Source organism: Acipenser ruthenus, chromosome 41 (genome assembly GCF_902713425.1).
Source record: "Acipenser ruthenus chromosome 41, fAciRut3.2 maternal haplotype, whole genome shotgun sequence".
Classification (NCBI taxonomy): domain Eukaryota; kingdom Metazoa; phylum Chordata; class Actinopteri; order Acipenseriformes; family Acipenseridae; genus Acipenser; species Acipenser ruthenus.
Genome location: NC_081229.1, coordinates 8,998,358 through 9,016,494, shown reverse-complemented (window position 1 = coordinate 9,016,494; position 18,137 = coordinate 8,998,358). Strand labels below are relative to the sequence as shown.

The 18,137-nt window shown below is 43.5% G+C and overlaps 1 protein-coding gene across 2 annotated transcripts; it reads right to left on the bottom strand.

Moving 5' to 3' along the window:
• Positions 1 to 947: 947 nt before the first annotated feature.
• LOC131708986 (zinc finger protein 501-like) lies at positions 948 to 16,536 on the bottom strand. 2 transcript variants are annotated; one of them, XM_059010543.1, is made up of 3 exons: positions 16,168 to 16,536; positions 5,190 to 5,700; positions 948 to 4,570 (listed from the first exon to the last, which is right to left on the bottom strand). In XM_059010543.1, exons 2-3 carry the CDS (start codon positions 5,668 to 5,670, stop codon positions 3,525 to 3,527), a joined length of 1,527 nt encoding a protein of 508 aa, XP_058866526.1. In that variant the 5' UTR covers positions 5,671 to 5,700; positions 16,168 to 16,536; the 3' UTR covers positions 948 to 3,524. The 2 variants fall into 2 exon arrangements, with proteins under 2 accessions (XP_058866526.1, XP_058866527.1); XM_059010544.1 differs by having other exon boundaries at positions 5,190 to 5,697.
• Positions 16,537 to 18,137: the final 1,601 nt, after the last annotated feature.

Below are 18,137 nucleotides of genomic sequence, written 5' to 3'. Positions count from 1 at the left end.
TCCCAAAAGGATTGGTTGTTGGTCGTCTTCTCTTTCAGGGAACCAGGGTTACACCCGTAACCTATCGTTTTCCTGTTGCACAGGTAGATATTGTGGAAATAAGGTGCATCCGGGACAGTAAATGACAGTGACGGTGGCATTTGTGACGTCAAGCAGAAAAAGTGTTACTTTTGACTTTTAATATTCTGTGTTTTTGTTGGCACAGTCGCTGTACAGTTTAAACATATACAATTTTAATTCCATTTAGCTCAACTATGAATTTTTAAAATGGTACTACCTATTACATTGAACAACACACAGGGCCGTGTTTTGTAAAAAATAATAATAATAATAAACTCCCGGTTTTGGCAGTTAAGCTTTCTTGTATTGTTGATATTTACCGGTATTTATGTATCTATTTATTTGAAAGGGACAACGAACATGTTTTAACACTAGAACCACCCGATTTTTGAACTACCTAGAACCGCCACGTGGGTCTCCGTGACCCATACATTTTTAAACTGCTTCGTTATGAAAATGAAAGACATACTAATCGGATACAACTCTAAAGTTTTATTCATGAACATCATATCTAACATTTGCATCACAGAGACACTGTATTTAAATGGAAAATTAAACATAAAAGGCTTTATTTTTAAAATGAGCGCAGATACAGCACGACTACAAACAGTGAAAAAATATAACAAAATGTACATTTCAAAAGAAACGGGTACATGTACATATACCCGGGTACAGGTGTAAACGGGTATACGTACACACAAAACCTTAAAACCGAAATCATTGTTTCTAATACTACATGAAAACGCTACTTCCGGTATGACGGCTGCATTGGAGGAGCGTCCGCGTCTGCCAGCTGACTGTGCCTGCATGCAGGAGCTGTGCTGTAAACACAGATGCAGCTCCATTGAACACTATTGTGTAAACTGGTACATACAAACATGAAAAACTTTTTCTAATAGTAATATAAAGAATGAATATATAACATGCATCTAATGAGTGCAGCTTGCCGTATTCCAATCAAAATGACTACTTTCAAGATTAAATATGTCCTTCTGATATATTCCCAGGTGCACTTGTGAAACAAAACAAAGGACTGTTGTCTCCCCAGGTACATTGAAAAATAAGGAACTAGGCTTTCACTGAGTTTGCATCTTGACAAATCCACAATCATAGCGACCTCTGTCTCGTAGTCAGTCTACAAACAAAGGCTTGGAATAAAAAAAAACACATACGTGCTGGGAGGAGGCGTGTCTTGTTTGCTGCATTTACGCATCTAATGCGATAAAACTCAGTGTCCGATAAATATATAAAGTTGCTTATAGTTAAAGCATATTAACTGGAATTGTATTGCGTTAAACTGAAAACGGTATCAAAAGAACATGATTAAAAAAAGTTTATTTTAAATACAGGGCCTATATATATTGTGCGAGAATTTATCTCACGGACCTGACTCCCCCAGCGTGATGTACTTGTCATTTCAGAGGAAAAATACAGCTGTCTGCAAAAAAACAGTAAGCAGTGATTGCTTAGAACGAGCAAGCGTACGAAGTTAGTCTTCTCCTTCACAGTACTGAGTTAATCCACTTGAACAGGATCATAAGGAATCTGATCTGGTACGCTGCTGCAATCGGGATCTTGTTTAGTCTCATTTAGCAGATGATCTGCCTGTGAGGATTAACTTCTGTTCCACTGCAATCAGGATTTCAAGGTGTACTAACTTTAGTCCAATCAGCTGGACTAAACCTGCTTAATCCACTAGACAGACATCACCTGGCACATTTGGTACGCTGCAATTGACTAAATATTTGGGAGATGGCACTTTCCCTATGTTATGTGGCTCACTAGTGTGAGTTACTGGAATGGGTTCATGCAGAATGATACACTCAATGCAAGAGTTTAATACTAATACTTTATTAAACTCAGAGAACAGCAAGCAATGCAGGAAGGTATTGAAATGCACATTGCTTACACATCCTGGTGATACAGAGCGGTGCAGTATTCTGTTCTTTCTTTAGCATGGTTTAGTATCCTGTTGTATATTAATCAAATCATTCAATCAGCACACACAAGGTTTAATTGAACAGTCAGGTCTCATTAGAACTCAGATTACACAATTTGACTTTCTGTACCTAAGATCCGTACACATGCTTGCTACACTGCTATTACTCAGGGATCTTTACAAAAGCAGGCACGAATACAAGCATGGACAATGCACATCGCAACGCTACACGTCGCGCAATATTCAGCCATTCATCTCATAATACAGCCATGGGACACCATCATTGTTCATTAGTTTTAGAATCATGATGACGTTTAAATGAAACTCATTCCCCACACTGAGTTATCAATTTCTCCTGACTCGTCCATCAGATGAGGTGCAGAATAGTTTCCTTTCTGCATATTCCCGCTCCCAGGCACTGACTGCATTGACAGCCTGAGTTAAACTGACAGCAGAGAAGCCTCTTGTGACGTGTCCGCGTCTCCGCCCACTTTCTGACACAATCAGAGTGCAAGAGAGCTGAACAGCATTTTGAACATTTAAAAATCAAGCTCTTAGAGCGATACACAAAACAGTAAATTACACAGGGATTCATAATGCAAGGTGAACGCAGCAGGGATGGGAATTGTACACATTTAAAGTGGTCAAATGCTGAATAATATGCTAGATGTCTAAACGGTCACATGACAAATTTCACCAAATGCATATTTATGTATTAATTTTAGTCATTTATCATCATATACGGTGCGTATCCAACTGCTGTGGATATTATAAAAAGGAAGCGTTTTGTCTTCAAGCAGCGGTAGATTCGAGTACTCGGAAATTGTAATGCTCTGGAAGTACTCAAGCAATATATTTCTCTAAAAGCCAACCCCTACTATCAAAGACTACAACCTTTAAAAAGCTGGGAGGCAGACCTTTTAATATCAGTCACAGTGCTCTTTAAAATTCCAAAATCCTGTGCTGTTCTTTTTTCCTGGTGACTTTTTTTTCCAGTGTCGGCACAGGTCACTTTCTCTTCTCTGCTGCAGCCATTGTGCATTAGCGCTGTGCAGAGGGGGATGCTCGTTTTTAATTTAATTTAATTTTTTTAAAAAGCATAGAATTTTGAGCAAAGTTACTTATACATATTTTTTTTTTAAAAATGCTTTTTTTTGTTAAATGAACCTTTAAGAAACAAAAATTCTAAAAACATACAATCCGAAAATGTTTTTAATATGTATATAGTTCCATCTCCACTGATAACTTCAATTACAACCATTGTTTGATTGAAGAGGACATTAAAATTGAAAGATTTCAATATATACTTTGGTGTGTATGTTTTTTTTTTTTTCACTTTGTAGTAAAGTCATTGTGATGTTAAAACGTTATTTTCTTATTCAGGGGTTCTTTGCTTGGAAAATACTAGCCAGGGCTGTCAGTATAAATCAGAATGCAATATAAAGAGTGTGTGTGTGTGTAGACACTGCATAGTATTTAAATGTTCATAAAAATGTACCAAAGCCACGTCCCTAGAACATAGTCTTTAAGGTTCCTCTCCTTTGTGAACTCGCTGGTGGTTTTGAAGGCTTTGTTTAACGCGGAAACTCTTCCCACAGACAAAGCAGTGATACGGTTTCTCTCCTGTGTGAATTCGTTGGTGTGAAATAAGGCTGTTTGACTGATTGAAACTTTTCCCACAGTCAGAGCAGCAATACGGTTTCTCTCCTGTGTGAATTCGCTGGTGTTTTTTTAGGTCTCCTGAATCTCTGAAACTCTTCCCACAGGCAGAGCAGCAATACGGTTTCTCTCCTGTGTGAGTTCGCTGGTGTGCTTTCAGGTTTCCCGTCTGAATGAAGCTCTTCCCACAATCAGAGCAGCAATACGGTTTCTCTCCTGTGTGAATTTTTTGGTGTTTTTTCATGTTTCCCCAGTTACTGAAACTCTTCCCACAGTCAGAGCAGATATACGGTTTCTCTCCTGTGTGAGTTCGCTGGTGTGTTTTCAGGTCTCCTGACTGACTGAAACTCTTTCCACAGTCAGAGCAGCAATACAGTTTCTCTCCAGTGTGAATTTGCTGATGTGAAACAAGGCTGTGCGACCGACTGAAACACTTCCCACAGAAAGAACAGTGATACGGTTTCTCTCCTGTGTGAATTCGCTGGTGTGCTTTCAGGTTTCCCGCCTGACTGAAACTCTTCCCACAGTCAGAGCAGCAATACGGTTTCTCTCCTTTGTGAATTTGCTGGTGTGAAACAAGGCTGTCTGACCGACTGAAACTCTTCCCACAGTGAGAGCAGCAATACTGTTTCTCTCCTGTGTGAATTCGCTGGTGTTTTTTCAGGTTGCTTGAATGACTGAAACTCTTCCCACAGTCACTGCAGCAAAACGGTTTCTCTCCTGTGTGAATTCGCTGGTGTGAAACAAGGCTGTTTAACTGATTGAAACTCTTCCCACAGTCAGAGCAGTGATGCTGTTTCTCTCCTCTGTGAATTTTCTGTGTTTTTTTTAAATGTCCTAACTGGGTGAAACCTTTCCCACAGTCAGGATATTCTCCACCGCCCGCCCTCGCTTTAGCTGCTGAACTGGAACCTGGAAAATATGAACAGGAATGAAAGTAAGAGGGACTGCTTGTAGGCTTCGGGCATGTGGCTAGGTGGTGAAGTGGATTAAAGCATGTGAATTTCAGCTGTGGGGGCGTGCACTGGGTTACACCAGTTTAAAATAATGAAGTTATTATTATTATTATTATTATTATTTATTTCTTAGCAGACGCCCTTATCCAGGGCGACTTACAATTGTTACAAGATATCACATTATTTTTACATACAATTACCCATTCATACAGTTGGGTTTTAACTGGAGCAATCTAGGTAAAGTACCTTGCTCAAGGGTACAGCAGCAGTGTCCCCACCGGGGATTGAACCCACGACCCTCCGGTCAAGAGTCCAGAGCCCTAACCACTACTCCACACTGCTGCCCTAAAGGCTATAAGTTAAACTTATAGCCTTTACTTTGTGTAAAAGCAGTCAATAAAGACTCTGCTTTTAAAGTTCACCAGTAGTGAGTCCTATCTTGAACTGGTTGGAGTGGTACAGCAAAAACAAATAGCTAGTAATGTAACCTACATGCTCCCTCCCTCCCTCTCAACCACACTGTGGATATCACACAATCTAGAATGACAATGTCACAGCAACTGGGAGTCACTCACCTGCTAGACTGCATTCTGAATGGGAGCGCCCGTCTTCCTTTCCACCTCCTTGCGTGCTGTTGGGAGAGCCTTCCTCTCCAGCGCCTTGCTCTCTCACGCAGATTCTCTCCAGCACCACGCTACACTCCCGCAGGCGTACACGCTCCTGCTCAAGGATGTTTGGTTTGAAGTCCTCTGATTCTTCCTTCACTGGTTCCATGTGCTCAAACTCTACTTCAGGGGGCTCCTGTTTAATACAGACAGTTTCCAGCACCTCTTCTTGATTAACAGGAAGGGGTTCTTCTGTCTGGGGGATCTCCAATTCATTGTGCTCAGCTTTAATCTCGGAGACCTCTGGCTGGCTGCTGTCACATTGCATCTCACAGAGCTCCTGTTTAATGGGGAGGGAAGCCAGCTCAGAGAACTCCACTCTAATGGGGACAGGTTCAAGTTCAGGGAACTCCTCTTTAATCTGGACAGATTCCATCTTCACACTGTCCATGGCAGCACACAGGATTCTGTTTAGTAGCTGCTGGAAAAGAAAGTGCATTTATTTATTTATTTAAATAGAGTCAGTGGTTAAAGTGAGGAGGTACATGCTGGCATGCATACCGGTAAGAAAAAAGGATGGTATGGCATATCGGCAAAAGAAAAAAAAAGAAAGAAAAACACACACACACTCTAGGGGGAAAAATGACATAGATGTTACACTGATACAGAACAACCTACCCGGAACTCTTATTTTGACCAAAACAACCCTTATTCTCCGGAAGCACTGCCCCTGCAGGTCGCTGTACCCGTGAATTTCATGCAGACTTGCGTGTGTTGGAAATCGTACCAGTCAAATCCTACTAACATGTTCTGTGTTGAACTTTCGTCTCTTTTATTTTTGTGTAATCTACGCCAGCCAAAGCATTCCAAGACTGAGGAATCCCGATTCTGACAGTTTGTACAACACAAACACATCAGACCTACAAAAAGAAGTCTGAACCAAGCCCCAACTAAACCAGCAAACTTCTCATCAGCCAGGACCTTCAATATCTGGACAAGAGCAAAGAATCTCCCCCGCAAGGATTCACTCTGCTGATTACCCTGAAAACAACAGGATCTGGAGTAGAAAGAGAAATATCAACAGCGGTTTGTTTTGAAAGGTTTGGTTGTGATGGAAATAAATTTGTCCCTGCCAAATAGTGTCTCCTAGCCGTATTTGTCACTCCAGCACAATTTCGAAAATAAATTAACAATGTGCAGTTTATAACCATATTTATTTGATTTACATTCTTTGCAAATTACATTGTAGATTAGACTTGAAGTAATTAAAGATCTACAATATTTTGTAGACTAAGACTGTGTTTTCTAAACAGTAATCTAATATACATTCAAATGGAAATCAGTCTTTATTGTGCATTTACACATTTATCATAACCTGACGAAAATACAGCCAAAACAAAGTGAAGAGGCAAGCTACGGTAATGTAAAAGTTAATCAGTTAATCACAACAGCTTTACATACAGTCATGCATTTTATTTATATTTAATCTGTGATCTTTAGTTGCTTTTGTGCATTTTCATTTGCAAGTGAACTGTGACAATAGGGTCTTATCAAGCACTATATTCTGCAATTTTTAATACTGACTTTGGATACTTTTGCTAAATTGCATTGCCTTTTATGTTTTACACAGTTCTGTGCTTGGGTAACATTTTCATTTCATTTTTCTGCTGGGTCGTTAACAGGGCATTTTACATACTGCTACAATACATATCAGATTTAAAAGTGTGTGCTGTATCACAATCCACGTGTCGTCTCATCTGACAAGTGATACTTTCAGAATCATATCGTTCTGAATTAAAATACTTCTGTCGAAAATATAGTACTGTACCAACAAAACCAACTACAGGACATCTATATGGAAGCCTAGTTATTTTAAAAAGTCCTTTCAGCTATGTATTTTTGACATTTTAAAAATAGTTAGACATTCGAGACAGATTGCTGTAAACATCCTACCTTGACCCTGCTGAATATAATCGTCCATGAACGATCTACCATCATCATGATCCATCTCTTGTGATGTGTCAGATATTAGAAAAAATAAGAAAGAAAACGGCAACAAGTGCCAAAGAAAAGAGAAACACGCGCTACAATATACATCTCCCTGTACAGTTCCTCAAACCCAAGTCAGATTTTTTGCTTCTGTATGAAATGTCTGTGTGTGGGCAGGTATTACTATAAATGTGCGGACAAAATTTGAGAAAATGTCCCCACAAAGATAGTAACTCCTGGAAAAGAGACGTTCTGGGGACGTCCCCACTTTGTAAAACACGTTTTTAAATTACTAAATATGCCTTAAAAAAAAAATTAAAAGTGCAGAAATATTTAGTTTGTTTTCGACTTTCACTCTGCGTGGAGTTTTGTCTGACTGGAGTTAGAAACAGCAAATTAAAATATAGTGAGAGTCCGGTTCAGCTCTCAGCACTCGAGTCGAAAGCATTGTGTTTTCCAGTTTCCACAACTTTGTCAGTGTTTCGGCTCCTTTTTAAAAAGTCAGTGTTTGTCCTATAACTCAGATTAATGCACTTTAAGAACATCTTTGATGTATTATTAGGATTGTTCAATTGGTTTGTTACACTGTGAAAGACCCCAGTTTTTTTGTTATATACTTGTATGGAAATGTATTTAATTCATATTGAGGAAACAGCCTTTATATTGCACATGCTCATTCAATCATTTCGTTTTTATTATATTATTATTTAGGGTTAGAAAAAGATTGAACTCCAGTACAACATCAAGGCTCCATTCGGAGAGGACGTAATCGCCAGACGCCTTCAAGAAACCAGGTAGCCAAAAAATGCCCACTCAGAGATACCGAATCCACAGGGGAATGGCACGCAGAAATCCTCTGGGTAATCCACCCACCCAAGGAGCCTTAACTAAGGTCACGATGGTGGAGTCCACCGGGGGAAACTTGCCAGCCCCAGTTTCGCTGCGTCCTCTAATGAAGCGAGCCTAGCGGCTTGCTTCAATACACAAGGAGCATACTTGCTGCATGAAGTCAGGAACGTGTGGGAAGGGTTGCACCGCAGGAGCCGCTGCCTGTGTCCGGGATACAGACCGACGGGGCTCTGTCGGTGCTGTCCAGGGGATCTACAAGAAGCAAGATCTGCAAGAGTTGGGCAACGCTGGGAAACTAAATTCGGAAACTAAATAAACCTCTGAACTGGGTTTTGCCACAGTCTATGGCGCTAGTTCCCTTTCTTCCTCCATCTCAGTGGGGAAGGAGTCATCCTAGGAGGCCGCTAACGCTAGCGTGTCCTCCTCCGCCATCAATGGCTGCGATTCAGGCTCGGCTTCGGCTCCCGTGGGAGGCTCAGTGGTCGGGACTGGTGCAGGTAGCAGCGGGGCCGGGACCTGTATTGGTACCGCAGAAACTTGCTGCCTAGACAGAAGCTCAAGGACCTGCGTCATCTGCTCCTTCAAGTGAATAATGTCCCTTGCTTGTTTTGAACGTGTCACCCTTCTCGTCTGGGAGTCTAACCCCATGGCCTTGTTGAGCTTATGGCGATGTATTCTGGGCTGAAAAGCCGCGCATTGGTCGCAAATATCCTCTCTGCCCATAGCTTCCTGGGCATGTTGGAGTGCTTGTCCTGGAGTGGCAGTGCTGTATGCAATTGGCTCTGTGCGCACCGAGTGACCAAGCACTGTGCCACAGCAATAAGCACCGGGCGCGGATGGTACATTGAAGCACTGAGGTGCTAGGCACCGAGCACCGTCCGCACCACGTGCACTGAGCACCGAGCGTATCAGCATTATGTGCACCAAACACCGTGTGCACTGAGCACTGCGTACACGGGTTTCACCTAGTGTACCAGAGAGCCGAGGGTGATATACGCACCAAGGCACTAGCACTGTGTGCGCTGGGCGCCAAGTGCACCAGGCACCGCGTGCCCCATCAGGGTTCTCCCCAGGGCTTTTCAGGCAGGCGGGATGCCCGGCGAAGTGGCTGTCACCGCCCAGCTGAAAAAACCTGATCCGTCCGTCTTACACATGCTATTGTGCCTTTAACAATAAGGATTGATTGCGCTTCTAACAGACTAGACCACTTGCGCGTTGCTGGGTGAAAAAAAAAAAAAAAAAAAGTATCTTGGAACCACAGGACAGCTGTTACCATAATAAAAAACAGTAATGAAAAAAATGTAGAATATAAAAAAAGCACAAACATTCCTTGTCGTATTATATATTTAAGGTAAAAGGCAAGTTTATTTTTCTGTTAAAAGTGCTCCCGGCTATAATGTTCAGCCGCCCGGCTGTACAGAATTCCTGGGAAGAACCCTGACTGTGCTCAGAGTACCGTGTAGCACTGTATGCACGTGCGCCGAGCGTTGTGAGCAACGTGTGCACTGGACACTGTAAGCACGGGGCACCGCGTGCACCGAGGGACCAAGTACCAAGGGCTGAGCGTGCACCGAGGTGCCGAGGGCTGAGCGTGCACAGAGGGCTGAGCGTGCACCGAGGTGCCGAGGGCTGAGCGTGCGCCGAGGGCTGAGCGTGCGCCGAGGTGCCGAGGGCTGAGAGTGCACCGAGGTGCCGAGGGCTGAGCGTGCACCGAGGTGCCGAGGGCTGAGCGTGCGCCGAGGTGCCGAGGGCTGAGCGTGCGCCGAGGGCTGAGCGTGCGCCGAGGGCTGAGCGTGCGCCGAGGGGCCGAGGGCTGAGCGTGCACCGAGGGGCCGAGGGTTGAGCGTGCGCCGAGGGGCCGAGGGCTGAGCGTGCACCGAGGGGCCGAGGGCTGAGCGTGCGCCGAGGGCTGAGCGTGCACCGAGGTACCGAGGGCTGAGCGTGCGCCGAGGGGCCGAGGGCTGAAGTGCACGAGGTACCAAAGCACCGGGGGGGGAGGGGGGGCAGCTACACACCGGTGCCTACCTAAACCACATGGTCAAACACTGGGTCAGTGTGTAGCATACACCAGAGAGACACAAGGGCCAAAGAGCTGAAAAGCAAACAGCAAATACAGTGAAAAACAGTTGGGGGAGAACACACTATTGTTTGTTATGAAAAAGGCCCAACTCACCGAGGTGTGTGAGGAGGGTGTGCCTACGCAGCTGACGAGGTCTACTTTACAGTGGGGTGGAGGAATACACGGCTGGTTGGCTGTTGTTAAAACAACTGTGCTGCAGCTAATCCACAGCCGACCCAGACAAGCAGGGTTGTGCAGTGTAACAGACAGGGGACACGCAGCGGCAGCCAAACAAACAAGGAACAATCCAGCTGCCAGACGACGGCTGGTGGAATCACTCAAGAGCAGAGATGCGGCAGAGCCTAGCCCCGTGGACGAACTGTATTCTCCCAAGAGTGTAGTTTTTAAAAGGAGAAAACACACACACACACATGCTTCTTATAGTACTGCACAGGCAGTCGCTCACACACGACAGACAGTAACAAAGAAGGCAGCCTACAAATCAAGAGAGCAGGCTGCTGAAAAGACAGAAAAAGAAACTTTTGTATTCCTGCATGAAACAGAAAAACAGCACAGCGCTCAGTCTTGGCCTCCAGGCCTTGCTGTGCCGTTTGTTCCAAGGTTTGTCAACTGAGCGTAGAACTAGAATCGCACGGTGCAATTTATGAATACCACAAAAACCCAGGAGGGTACCTGCAGGCGCGGAGCCTCTCTCGTGTCGAGGCTCCGCTGTGGTGGTCCTGTGCCAGCTTCCAGGTCCATCAACAATAGGGGCGTAAGCTTCCAAGTACATCACCACAGACTTTATTCGAGGCAGACTCAAAACAAGGGTGTGCAGCCGTCAGCTTCCAGCCACCAGTCAAGATGCACCCGATACGCATGCCAGCGTCAGTGACACACGGTCGGGTACGGTGAACAGCGTTCAGTGCTCACTGCTGCTGGTGCGTAATTCCTGTAATATGGCAGGTCAGCATTAAACCACCGATCAGTGTAGCACCGTCGCTGATCAGCAGCCAATAGCAATCTAGCAAGCCAATACAACACAACTAGCACACACTAAAACGCCCGTGCCGATATCTTGAAAACAAGCCCTGACAGCCCCATAAGCATTGTACTTTTGAACCATTAGATGAAATGTTTACAGAAAACTTCAACTGCTGCTACAACCATGATTCATTTATTAACAGCGCCTGAATAAAATTATACCAAATCACATTTTTATTTACAATGAAGGGAAAACATAATACAGGTTTTCATTATAAGCACTAGGACGACACCGTTCCTTCATTGTAAATAAAAACGTGGTTTTGTACAATTTAATTAAAACGCTATTAATAATAAATGAATCATGGTCGCAGCCAATAGCAACCATGTGATGTTTTCATTTATGGAATTTCTCTAAGAGTGTTTTTGGTTTTTTTTTTGTGTACAGCGTAATTGTTTCCCAAACATTAAAAGTCTGTGGGGGGAGGAGGGGGGGCAAGTCTGTCTGAAAAGTAACTGAAAACAATAAATAAATAAAATACCCTTACTCAGTTTTACAGATGTGCGCGTTAAACAACAACAACAGCAATAATAATAATAATTATTATAATGATTTTGGTTTACTTTAGCTAGTCTCGTCTTGTTTGAACAGTCAATCTGAAAACAATTTGGGGGCGGGACTGCAAGGCCTCATTTGCTCATAAACCTCACAGTCTTTCATTGGATGATCTCCACTGGCTTTTACCATGGCAATGGAAGTAATCATTAGGGCATCAAAATGGGTAGTAGGAGGAGAGCGCTTGGCTTCTGGAATGCGACTACCACCAATTCAAGCATACATGGATGACATGACAACCATGACTACAACAGTAGCCTGCACTAATCGATTATTGGGCAAATTAACCAATAACATTGAATGGGCACGAATGCAATTCAAGCCCACTAAATCAAGGAGCATCTCTATAATTAAAGGCAAAGTAGTAGATAAAACATTCTTCATTAATGGTGAGGCAATACCAACAGTGTCTGAGAAGCCAGTGAAGAGTCTTGGGAGATGGTACGACGGGGATCTAAAGGACACAGTTCGTGTGGGAGAAGTTAGACAACAAGCAGTGGAAGGGTTGAAGAGCATAGACAGCTGCGCTCTACCAGGTAAACTAAAACTCTGGTGCTTTCAGTTTGGTCTACTGCTGAGGTTGCTGTGGCCACTGACTGTGTACGAGGTTTCTTTGACAACAGTAGAGAAGCTGGAAGCTTTAATCAGTTCATACATCAGGAAATGGTTGGGAGTTCCACGCTGCCTCAGCAGAGTGGGACTTTATGGTAAAGGAATACTGCAGCTACCAGTCTCTGCTCTAACCGAGGAGTTTAAGTGCGCCAAGGTCAGACTGCAAATGACATTAGTAGAGTCACGCGATAAATGCGTAAGGGAGGCAGCACCTGTGTTGAAAACTGGAAGAAAGTGGGTGGCAAAGAAAGCTGTGGAAGATGCAAAGGCTGCCCTTCGAATTGGTGATATCATGGGGCAAGTTCAGCATGGAAGAGGGGGCCTTGATCTCAGTTCAGCTCCTCCTACATGGCACAAGGCAGCCCCAGCTCAAAGGAGGAAGCTGGTAGTCAACGAGGTGCAAAAGCAGGAGGAGAGGATGAGGTGTATAAAGGCCATTTCCCAGGCCAAGCAGGGAGAATGGATGAGATGGGAGAGTGTGGAACAACGCAAGATTGGCTGGCAAGACCTATGGTCAATGGAACAGAGCAGGATCAGTTTCCTCATCAGGTCAACATATGATGTTCTCCCATCACCACAGAACCTAAACCTCTGGGTAGGAGAGGATCCCTCATGTCCTTTGTGTTCATCACCTGCAACATTAAGGCACATTTTGACAGGATGTAAGGTGGCTCTTAGCCAAGGACGGTTTACTTGGCGCCATGACCAGGTGCTGCGATGTTTGGCCTTAGCATTGGAAGACAAGCGTAACATGACCAATAAGTTGTCACCTGTTCCATCAAAACATTACACACAAAAGACAACATTCCTCCGCCCAGGAGAGCAACCACCAAGAAAAGGTGTTAAAACCAATCCTCGCCCAGGACAACTGGAAGCTGCTAGAGACTGGAAAATGCTGGCAGATGTTGGTCAACGGCTTATTTTTCCACCTGAGATTGCCACCACTAACCTTCGACCAGATATTGTCTTGTGGTCTGGATCAGCACGCCTTGTTCACCTGGTAGAGTTAACAGTGCCATGGGAGGATGCTGTAGATGAGGCGTATGAGAGGAAGAAACTGCGGTATGCTCAACTAGCCACTGAAGCGGAACAGCGAGGATGGAGAGTTCGGGTTTACCCAGTGGAAGTGGGTTGTCGAGGATTTGTGGCACACTCTACAACCCGGTTTCTCAGAGACGTCGGATTCAGTGGCCAAGAGTTGCGTCGCACAGTGAAGAACTTATCTGAAGCAGCAGAGAGGAGCAGCAACTGGCTGTGGTTGAGACGGAAAGATTCTGGCTGGGGATCTCAAGCACAATAGAAAGAAAGAAACGCTGATGTACAGGTAAGTAAGCTGGGCTGAGTTGAGTGGGGGACGGAGGGGGGTGATGCTGGGACGCCAGAATCACCGTCGAGCCCTCTTGAGGTGTCGTGGGCTAGTCGACGAAACACTGAGGATGGAAGGTGCCCACTTGAAAACCCCAGAGATGTACCCTACTTAGCTCAATCCAGACGGGTGTCATGCTGATGCGCTGGGGAGGCCGCACTGTGGTTGATCCCCGGAGCCAGCATCGCAGCCGTTGTGTGTGCTGATGCGCCAGGGAGGCAAAATAAGCTGATCCCTGGAGCCAGCATTACACTTCAGCCATTAACACCAGACAGAAGGATATCTACATCATCATATGGAAGGAAACGTAAATGGATGGAGACACATATGGATCACATTAGTTTACTGTAAAGCTACGTCTTAGTTGGTGCTCATCTTGGCGAGAGCCGAGTTCAAATCAGCATGAAGTTTTAACATCTACTCTCGTGTAATGGAAATCTTATGACATCACCTTAAATCAGGTGATGATAATACAGATGTTTTTAGAGCGGTCCGCCATCAACATTTATTTCCGATTACTGCATTGCGAGATACGACACAGGAACATGACGTCAACGAAAGCTTGGAGGCATTTTAACATTGTGATGAGAGAGAGTGAGAGTGAGAGTGAGAGTGAGAGTGAGAGTGAGAGTGAGAGTGAGAGTGAGAGTGAGAGTGAGAGTGAGAGTGAGAGTGAGAGTGAGAGTGAGAGTGAGAGTGAGAGTGAGAGAGAGAGTGAGAGAGAGAGAGAGAGAGAGAGAGAGAGAGAGAGAGAGAGAGAGAGAGAGAGAGAGAGAGAGAGAGAGAGAGAGAGAGAGAGAGAGATCTGCTTTCCAGAACCTTGCAATTAAAACAGAATATGGTATTTTGCTGTACTAGTATAACAAACTATGGGTGATTATTACTTTATATAAATTATCATAAGTTATGCACAAATGGAGGAATTGGCTTTCTGTGGTGATTTCACTTTTTCCCTTCAAATGGCATATATCTATAATCACTTGTGTGATTTATTTTAATAGCAAATACATATCCTGACTGCTATTACAGTTTCGTTACAGGATTCATTCATTTATCTGTAATGTAATCTCAGTTTTACATACAGAGGCTGCTCATTCTCAGGGTTCTGGGATGCTTTGCTTTTCATATAATGTCCCAAATTCTAGTCTGATTTGGTTTTCAGGTAACTGTTGCCAGCATACTACATCTGAGGACCCTGGGTGATTTACAACCCCCTTTACCATAGCAGACAGATTGCCATCTCTCACCATTTAGAGGACGATTGACCCAGGGTCTTCAAACACTTTGAACTCCCAAAACTACCGTGCCCCAAGTTTTAAAAAGCACTTCATTTAAAGAAATGTTCCTTCTCAAAAATGTGTGTTAATATGAACCTTTAATAAAGAAAAACACCTGCTTTTAATGAATTTTCATGTAGGTCTACCTATTTCAGAGCAATGTAGTTTCTTCGTTGTAAAAGAAAAACATTTTATTTCTGTTTCTTCTAAATAAAAAAATAAAGTTTTCTGGGGAGAGTAAATAAATACATTAAAGTTTGATTCATGTGGGTTACTCTTAAATGAATTCACGGTCCAGTTCTCGTGTGCTTTTTTCTGGTAAACTCAGCATGCGTGCATTAAAGGGATCCTTTATTACTGGGCATGGAGACCAGGCTTTATCCACTGAGAGGCGCGCTGAGTAAACCTCTTTTTATGAAAATTAGTGCTGTGCAGTTTGATTCATGTCACTGACTCGATTCGTTTGATTATATAGTGCATATATATATATATATATATATATATATATATATATATATATATATAATCTCATGACAATACCCACAGTACAGAAATGTTCATTAATGATCAACAAAATAACAAAAAAATGTAAAGCTGGTACATCTCAGAGAAGCTGGAGAAACAGACAACGACACAGAACGTGTGTACAGCACTGAAACACTGCGTTAAATAAAACGAACTGTCCTGCTGAACCTCGTCTTCTTTAATATCAGCATCACAAGGGGGTCCATGGATTACAAAAAATAACAGATGGGTCTCTTCAGTGAGTTACAGGAAAACAATTCCATCTCGGGTTTCTGTTTCTGTTACATGCATGCTGATGCCATGCCTCACTGGTTAAGTCGACACTAAACGGCATCTCCGTGGAGTGTCGAGTTTTAACCGATAATCAATACAGTCAATTACGCGTCTCTCGTTAATCAGTGTACACGCAGTGGTATATCGATAGTGTGCCAGCACCTCAAAAAAGTAACCAGCCCTCACAGGTGTTGTCAATAATATTAAAACACAAAATCATCGTTACCTGATTCTGTATTCATTTCCCCGGCGACTTTTAGTTGAATTGTTATATTTTAAATGGACTCGGTCTTGTTGATGGCGTCATGCCTGTTCATTTAGCAAACAAAGCGTCTGCAACACACCCGTGCGTCGCGAACAAAAAACCTTCAATTAAAATTAATAATAATGCAACTTACCTTTTTTTAAATCGTCCACGCCTTACAAACTGCTATGCAATATCGTTTAACTAAAAAAAAAACCCTCTGCACGGCTCAGTGTTTATCTAACCCTGTTTGAGAAACGACGCTGTGTGTTTGAAACGCCAGCAGGACAGTGATCCCGGATGGATTTTGTGCGCATGCTCCTAACAGTGTCTCAGCCTAGAGGGTTTGTGTGCAGAACAGAAAGCCCTGCATCGTCCCAAGGATGAGAGAAAGAAGGATCGGACCCGGTGTGTGTGCGGGGCTTAGATCGGGGCGTAGATAGGAGCACACTCAGCCCAGTGTACCGAGTCTGCTGCGGATAGAAACGCTTTGCATGGGCGTTTCATTGGCTATAATATATACCGGATTGGTATACTGCCATTCTTAGTTCTTCATTTGATTATATTACTAAAATAGATTTTTTAGGATCGGCTTTTACAGCTGAGGCATTGCGTACGTCCAATAAAGTGAGGATTTCAATCAGTGGAAATCTGTGACTGATCTGAACTAACTGGTTGGATGTTAAAGGATTGGACATTGCGTTTACAATAACATGGCAGCCTTTATTTTATTTATTTATTAACATTTATTTACCAGTGATGTCTAACGTCCGAACCATCTACGGAGCAAAGTAATAATCGTTTTCCAACAATATGTGTTTATAAAAATTCACAACAGCAAAACACGTGTGTGTGTGTGTGTGTGTGTGTGTGTATCAGGGGCACGGGCGCAGCTAGGAATAGATTTTTACTGAGGCGAAATTTTTTGTCTAAAAAAACCTGCATATCCTGTCTATGATACGAAGGTGATATCTATTATTTGTTTATTTAGCAGACGCCTTTATCCAAGGCGACTTACAGAGACTAGGGTGTGTGAACTATGCATCAGCTGCAGAGTCACTTACAATTACGTCTCACCCGAAAGACGGAGCACAAGGAGGTTAAGTGACTTGCTCAGGGTCACACAATGAATCAGTGGCTGAGGTGGGATTTGAACCGGGGACCTCCTGGTTACAAGCCCTTTTCTTTAACCACTGGACCACACATCTATCATGTTATAAAGCCTGAAGACTATTTATGCAAACTCCAAAGTGATATGGATAAGGGTTTATACCTTCATTGATGGTGCTCTAACTGCTGGGACTGGCAACACTGGTGCTGACACTGCTGGGACAGGTAAGACTGGTGCTGACACTGCTGGAACTGGTAAGACTGGTGCTGACACTGCTGGGACTGGTGAGATTGCTGATACTAGTGCTTAGTCTGATCGGACTGCTGAGACTGTATGATGCCATGATTTAGAAGGCTTTACTTTAAATACAGAGTTTGCCAATCCTCCTATGACCTGATCTAGTGAAACGCTGTAACACTTCCTCCCAGGACACCTCCTTGTCTCTGTGGACATATCAGAGCAAGGCCATTCAGTCTGTTTTCACCCATACTGCTGCACCACCAATCAAACTCATCGAAAGGATGCACTGTTAAACTTTCCATGTCATGAACAAGGATCATAGGAATCCTCTTGCTGTAGAATAACCCGGAAAAACCCGAATTTTCAATCCTGTCGGAGAATTTTTGGTTTTGCACTTTGGGCGGGGCAAAAAAAAATGCACGGCCTGTTTGATAATCAAATCAATAGACTTTTATATAATCATCAACACAGACAATGCTGCTTTAAATTTACATAAACACACTTGTTTAATAAAACTGCTTCTGGTGTACAGAGGTCAAGGTTGAACAAGGTGCACTGTTAGGGTCACATTCATGCTGAAACGTAGCTGCAGTTTACTTCAGTATCCAGGCAATTGAAATATGACATGGCCTGTCTCCTCACACACCCGGCCCAGCTTCAACAGCAAGCAGGCTGTGACGTAACTAGTAACTCACTCTCACACACACGCCCACATGCAAGCACAGAGTAAATCTGAGATAATTCAGACGATCTTAGAATATATCACATTAGGG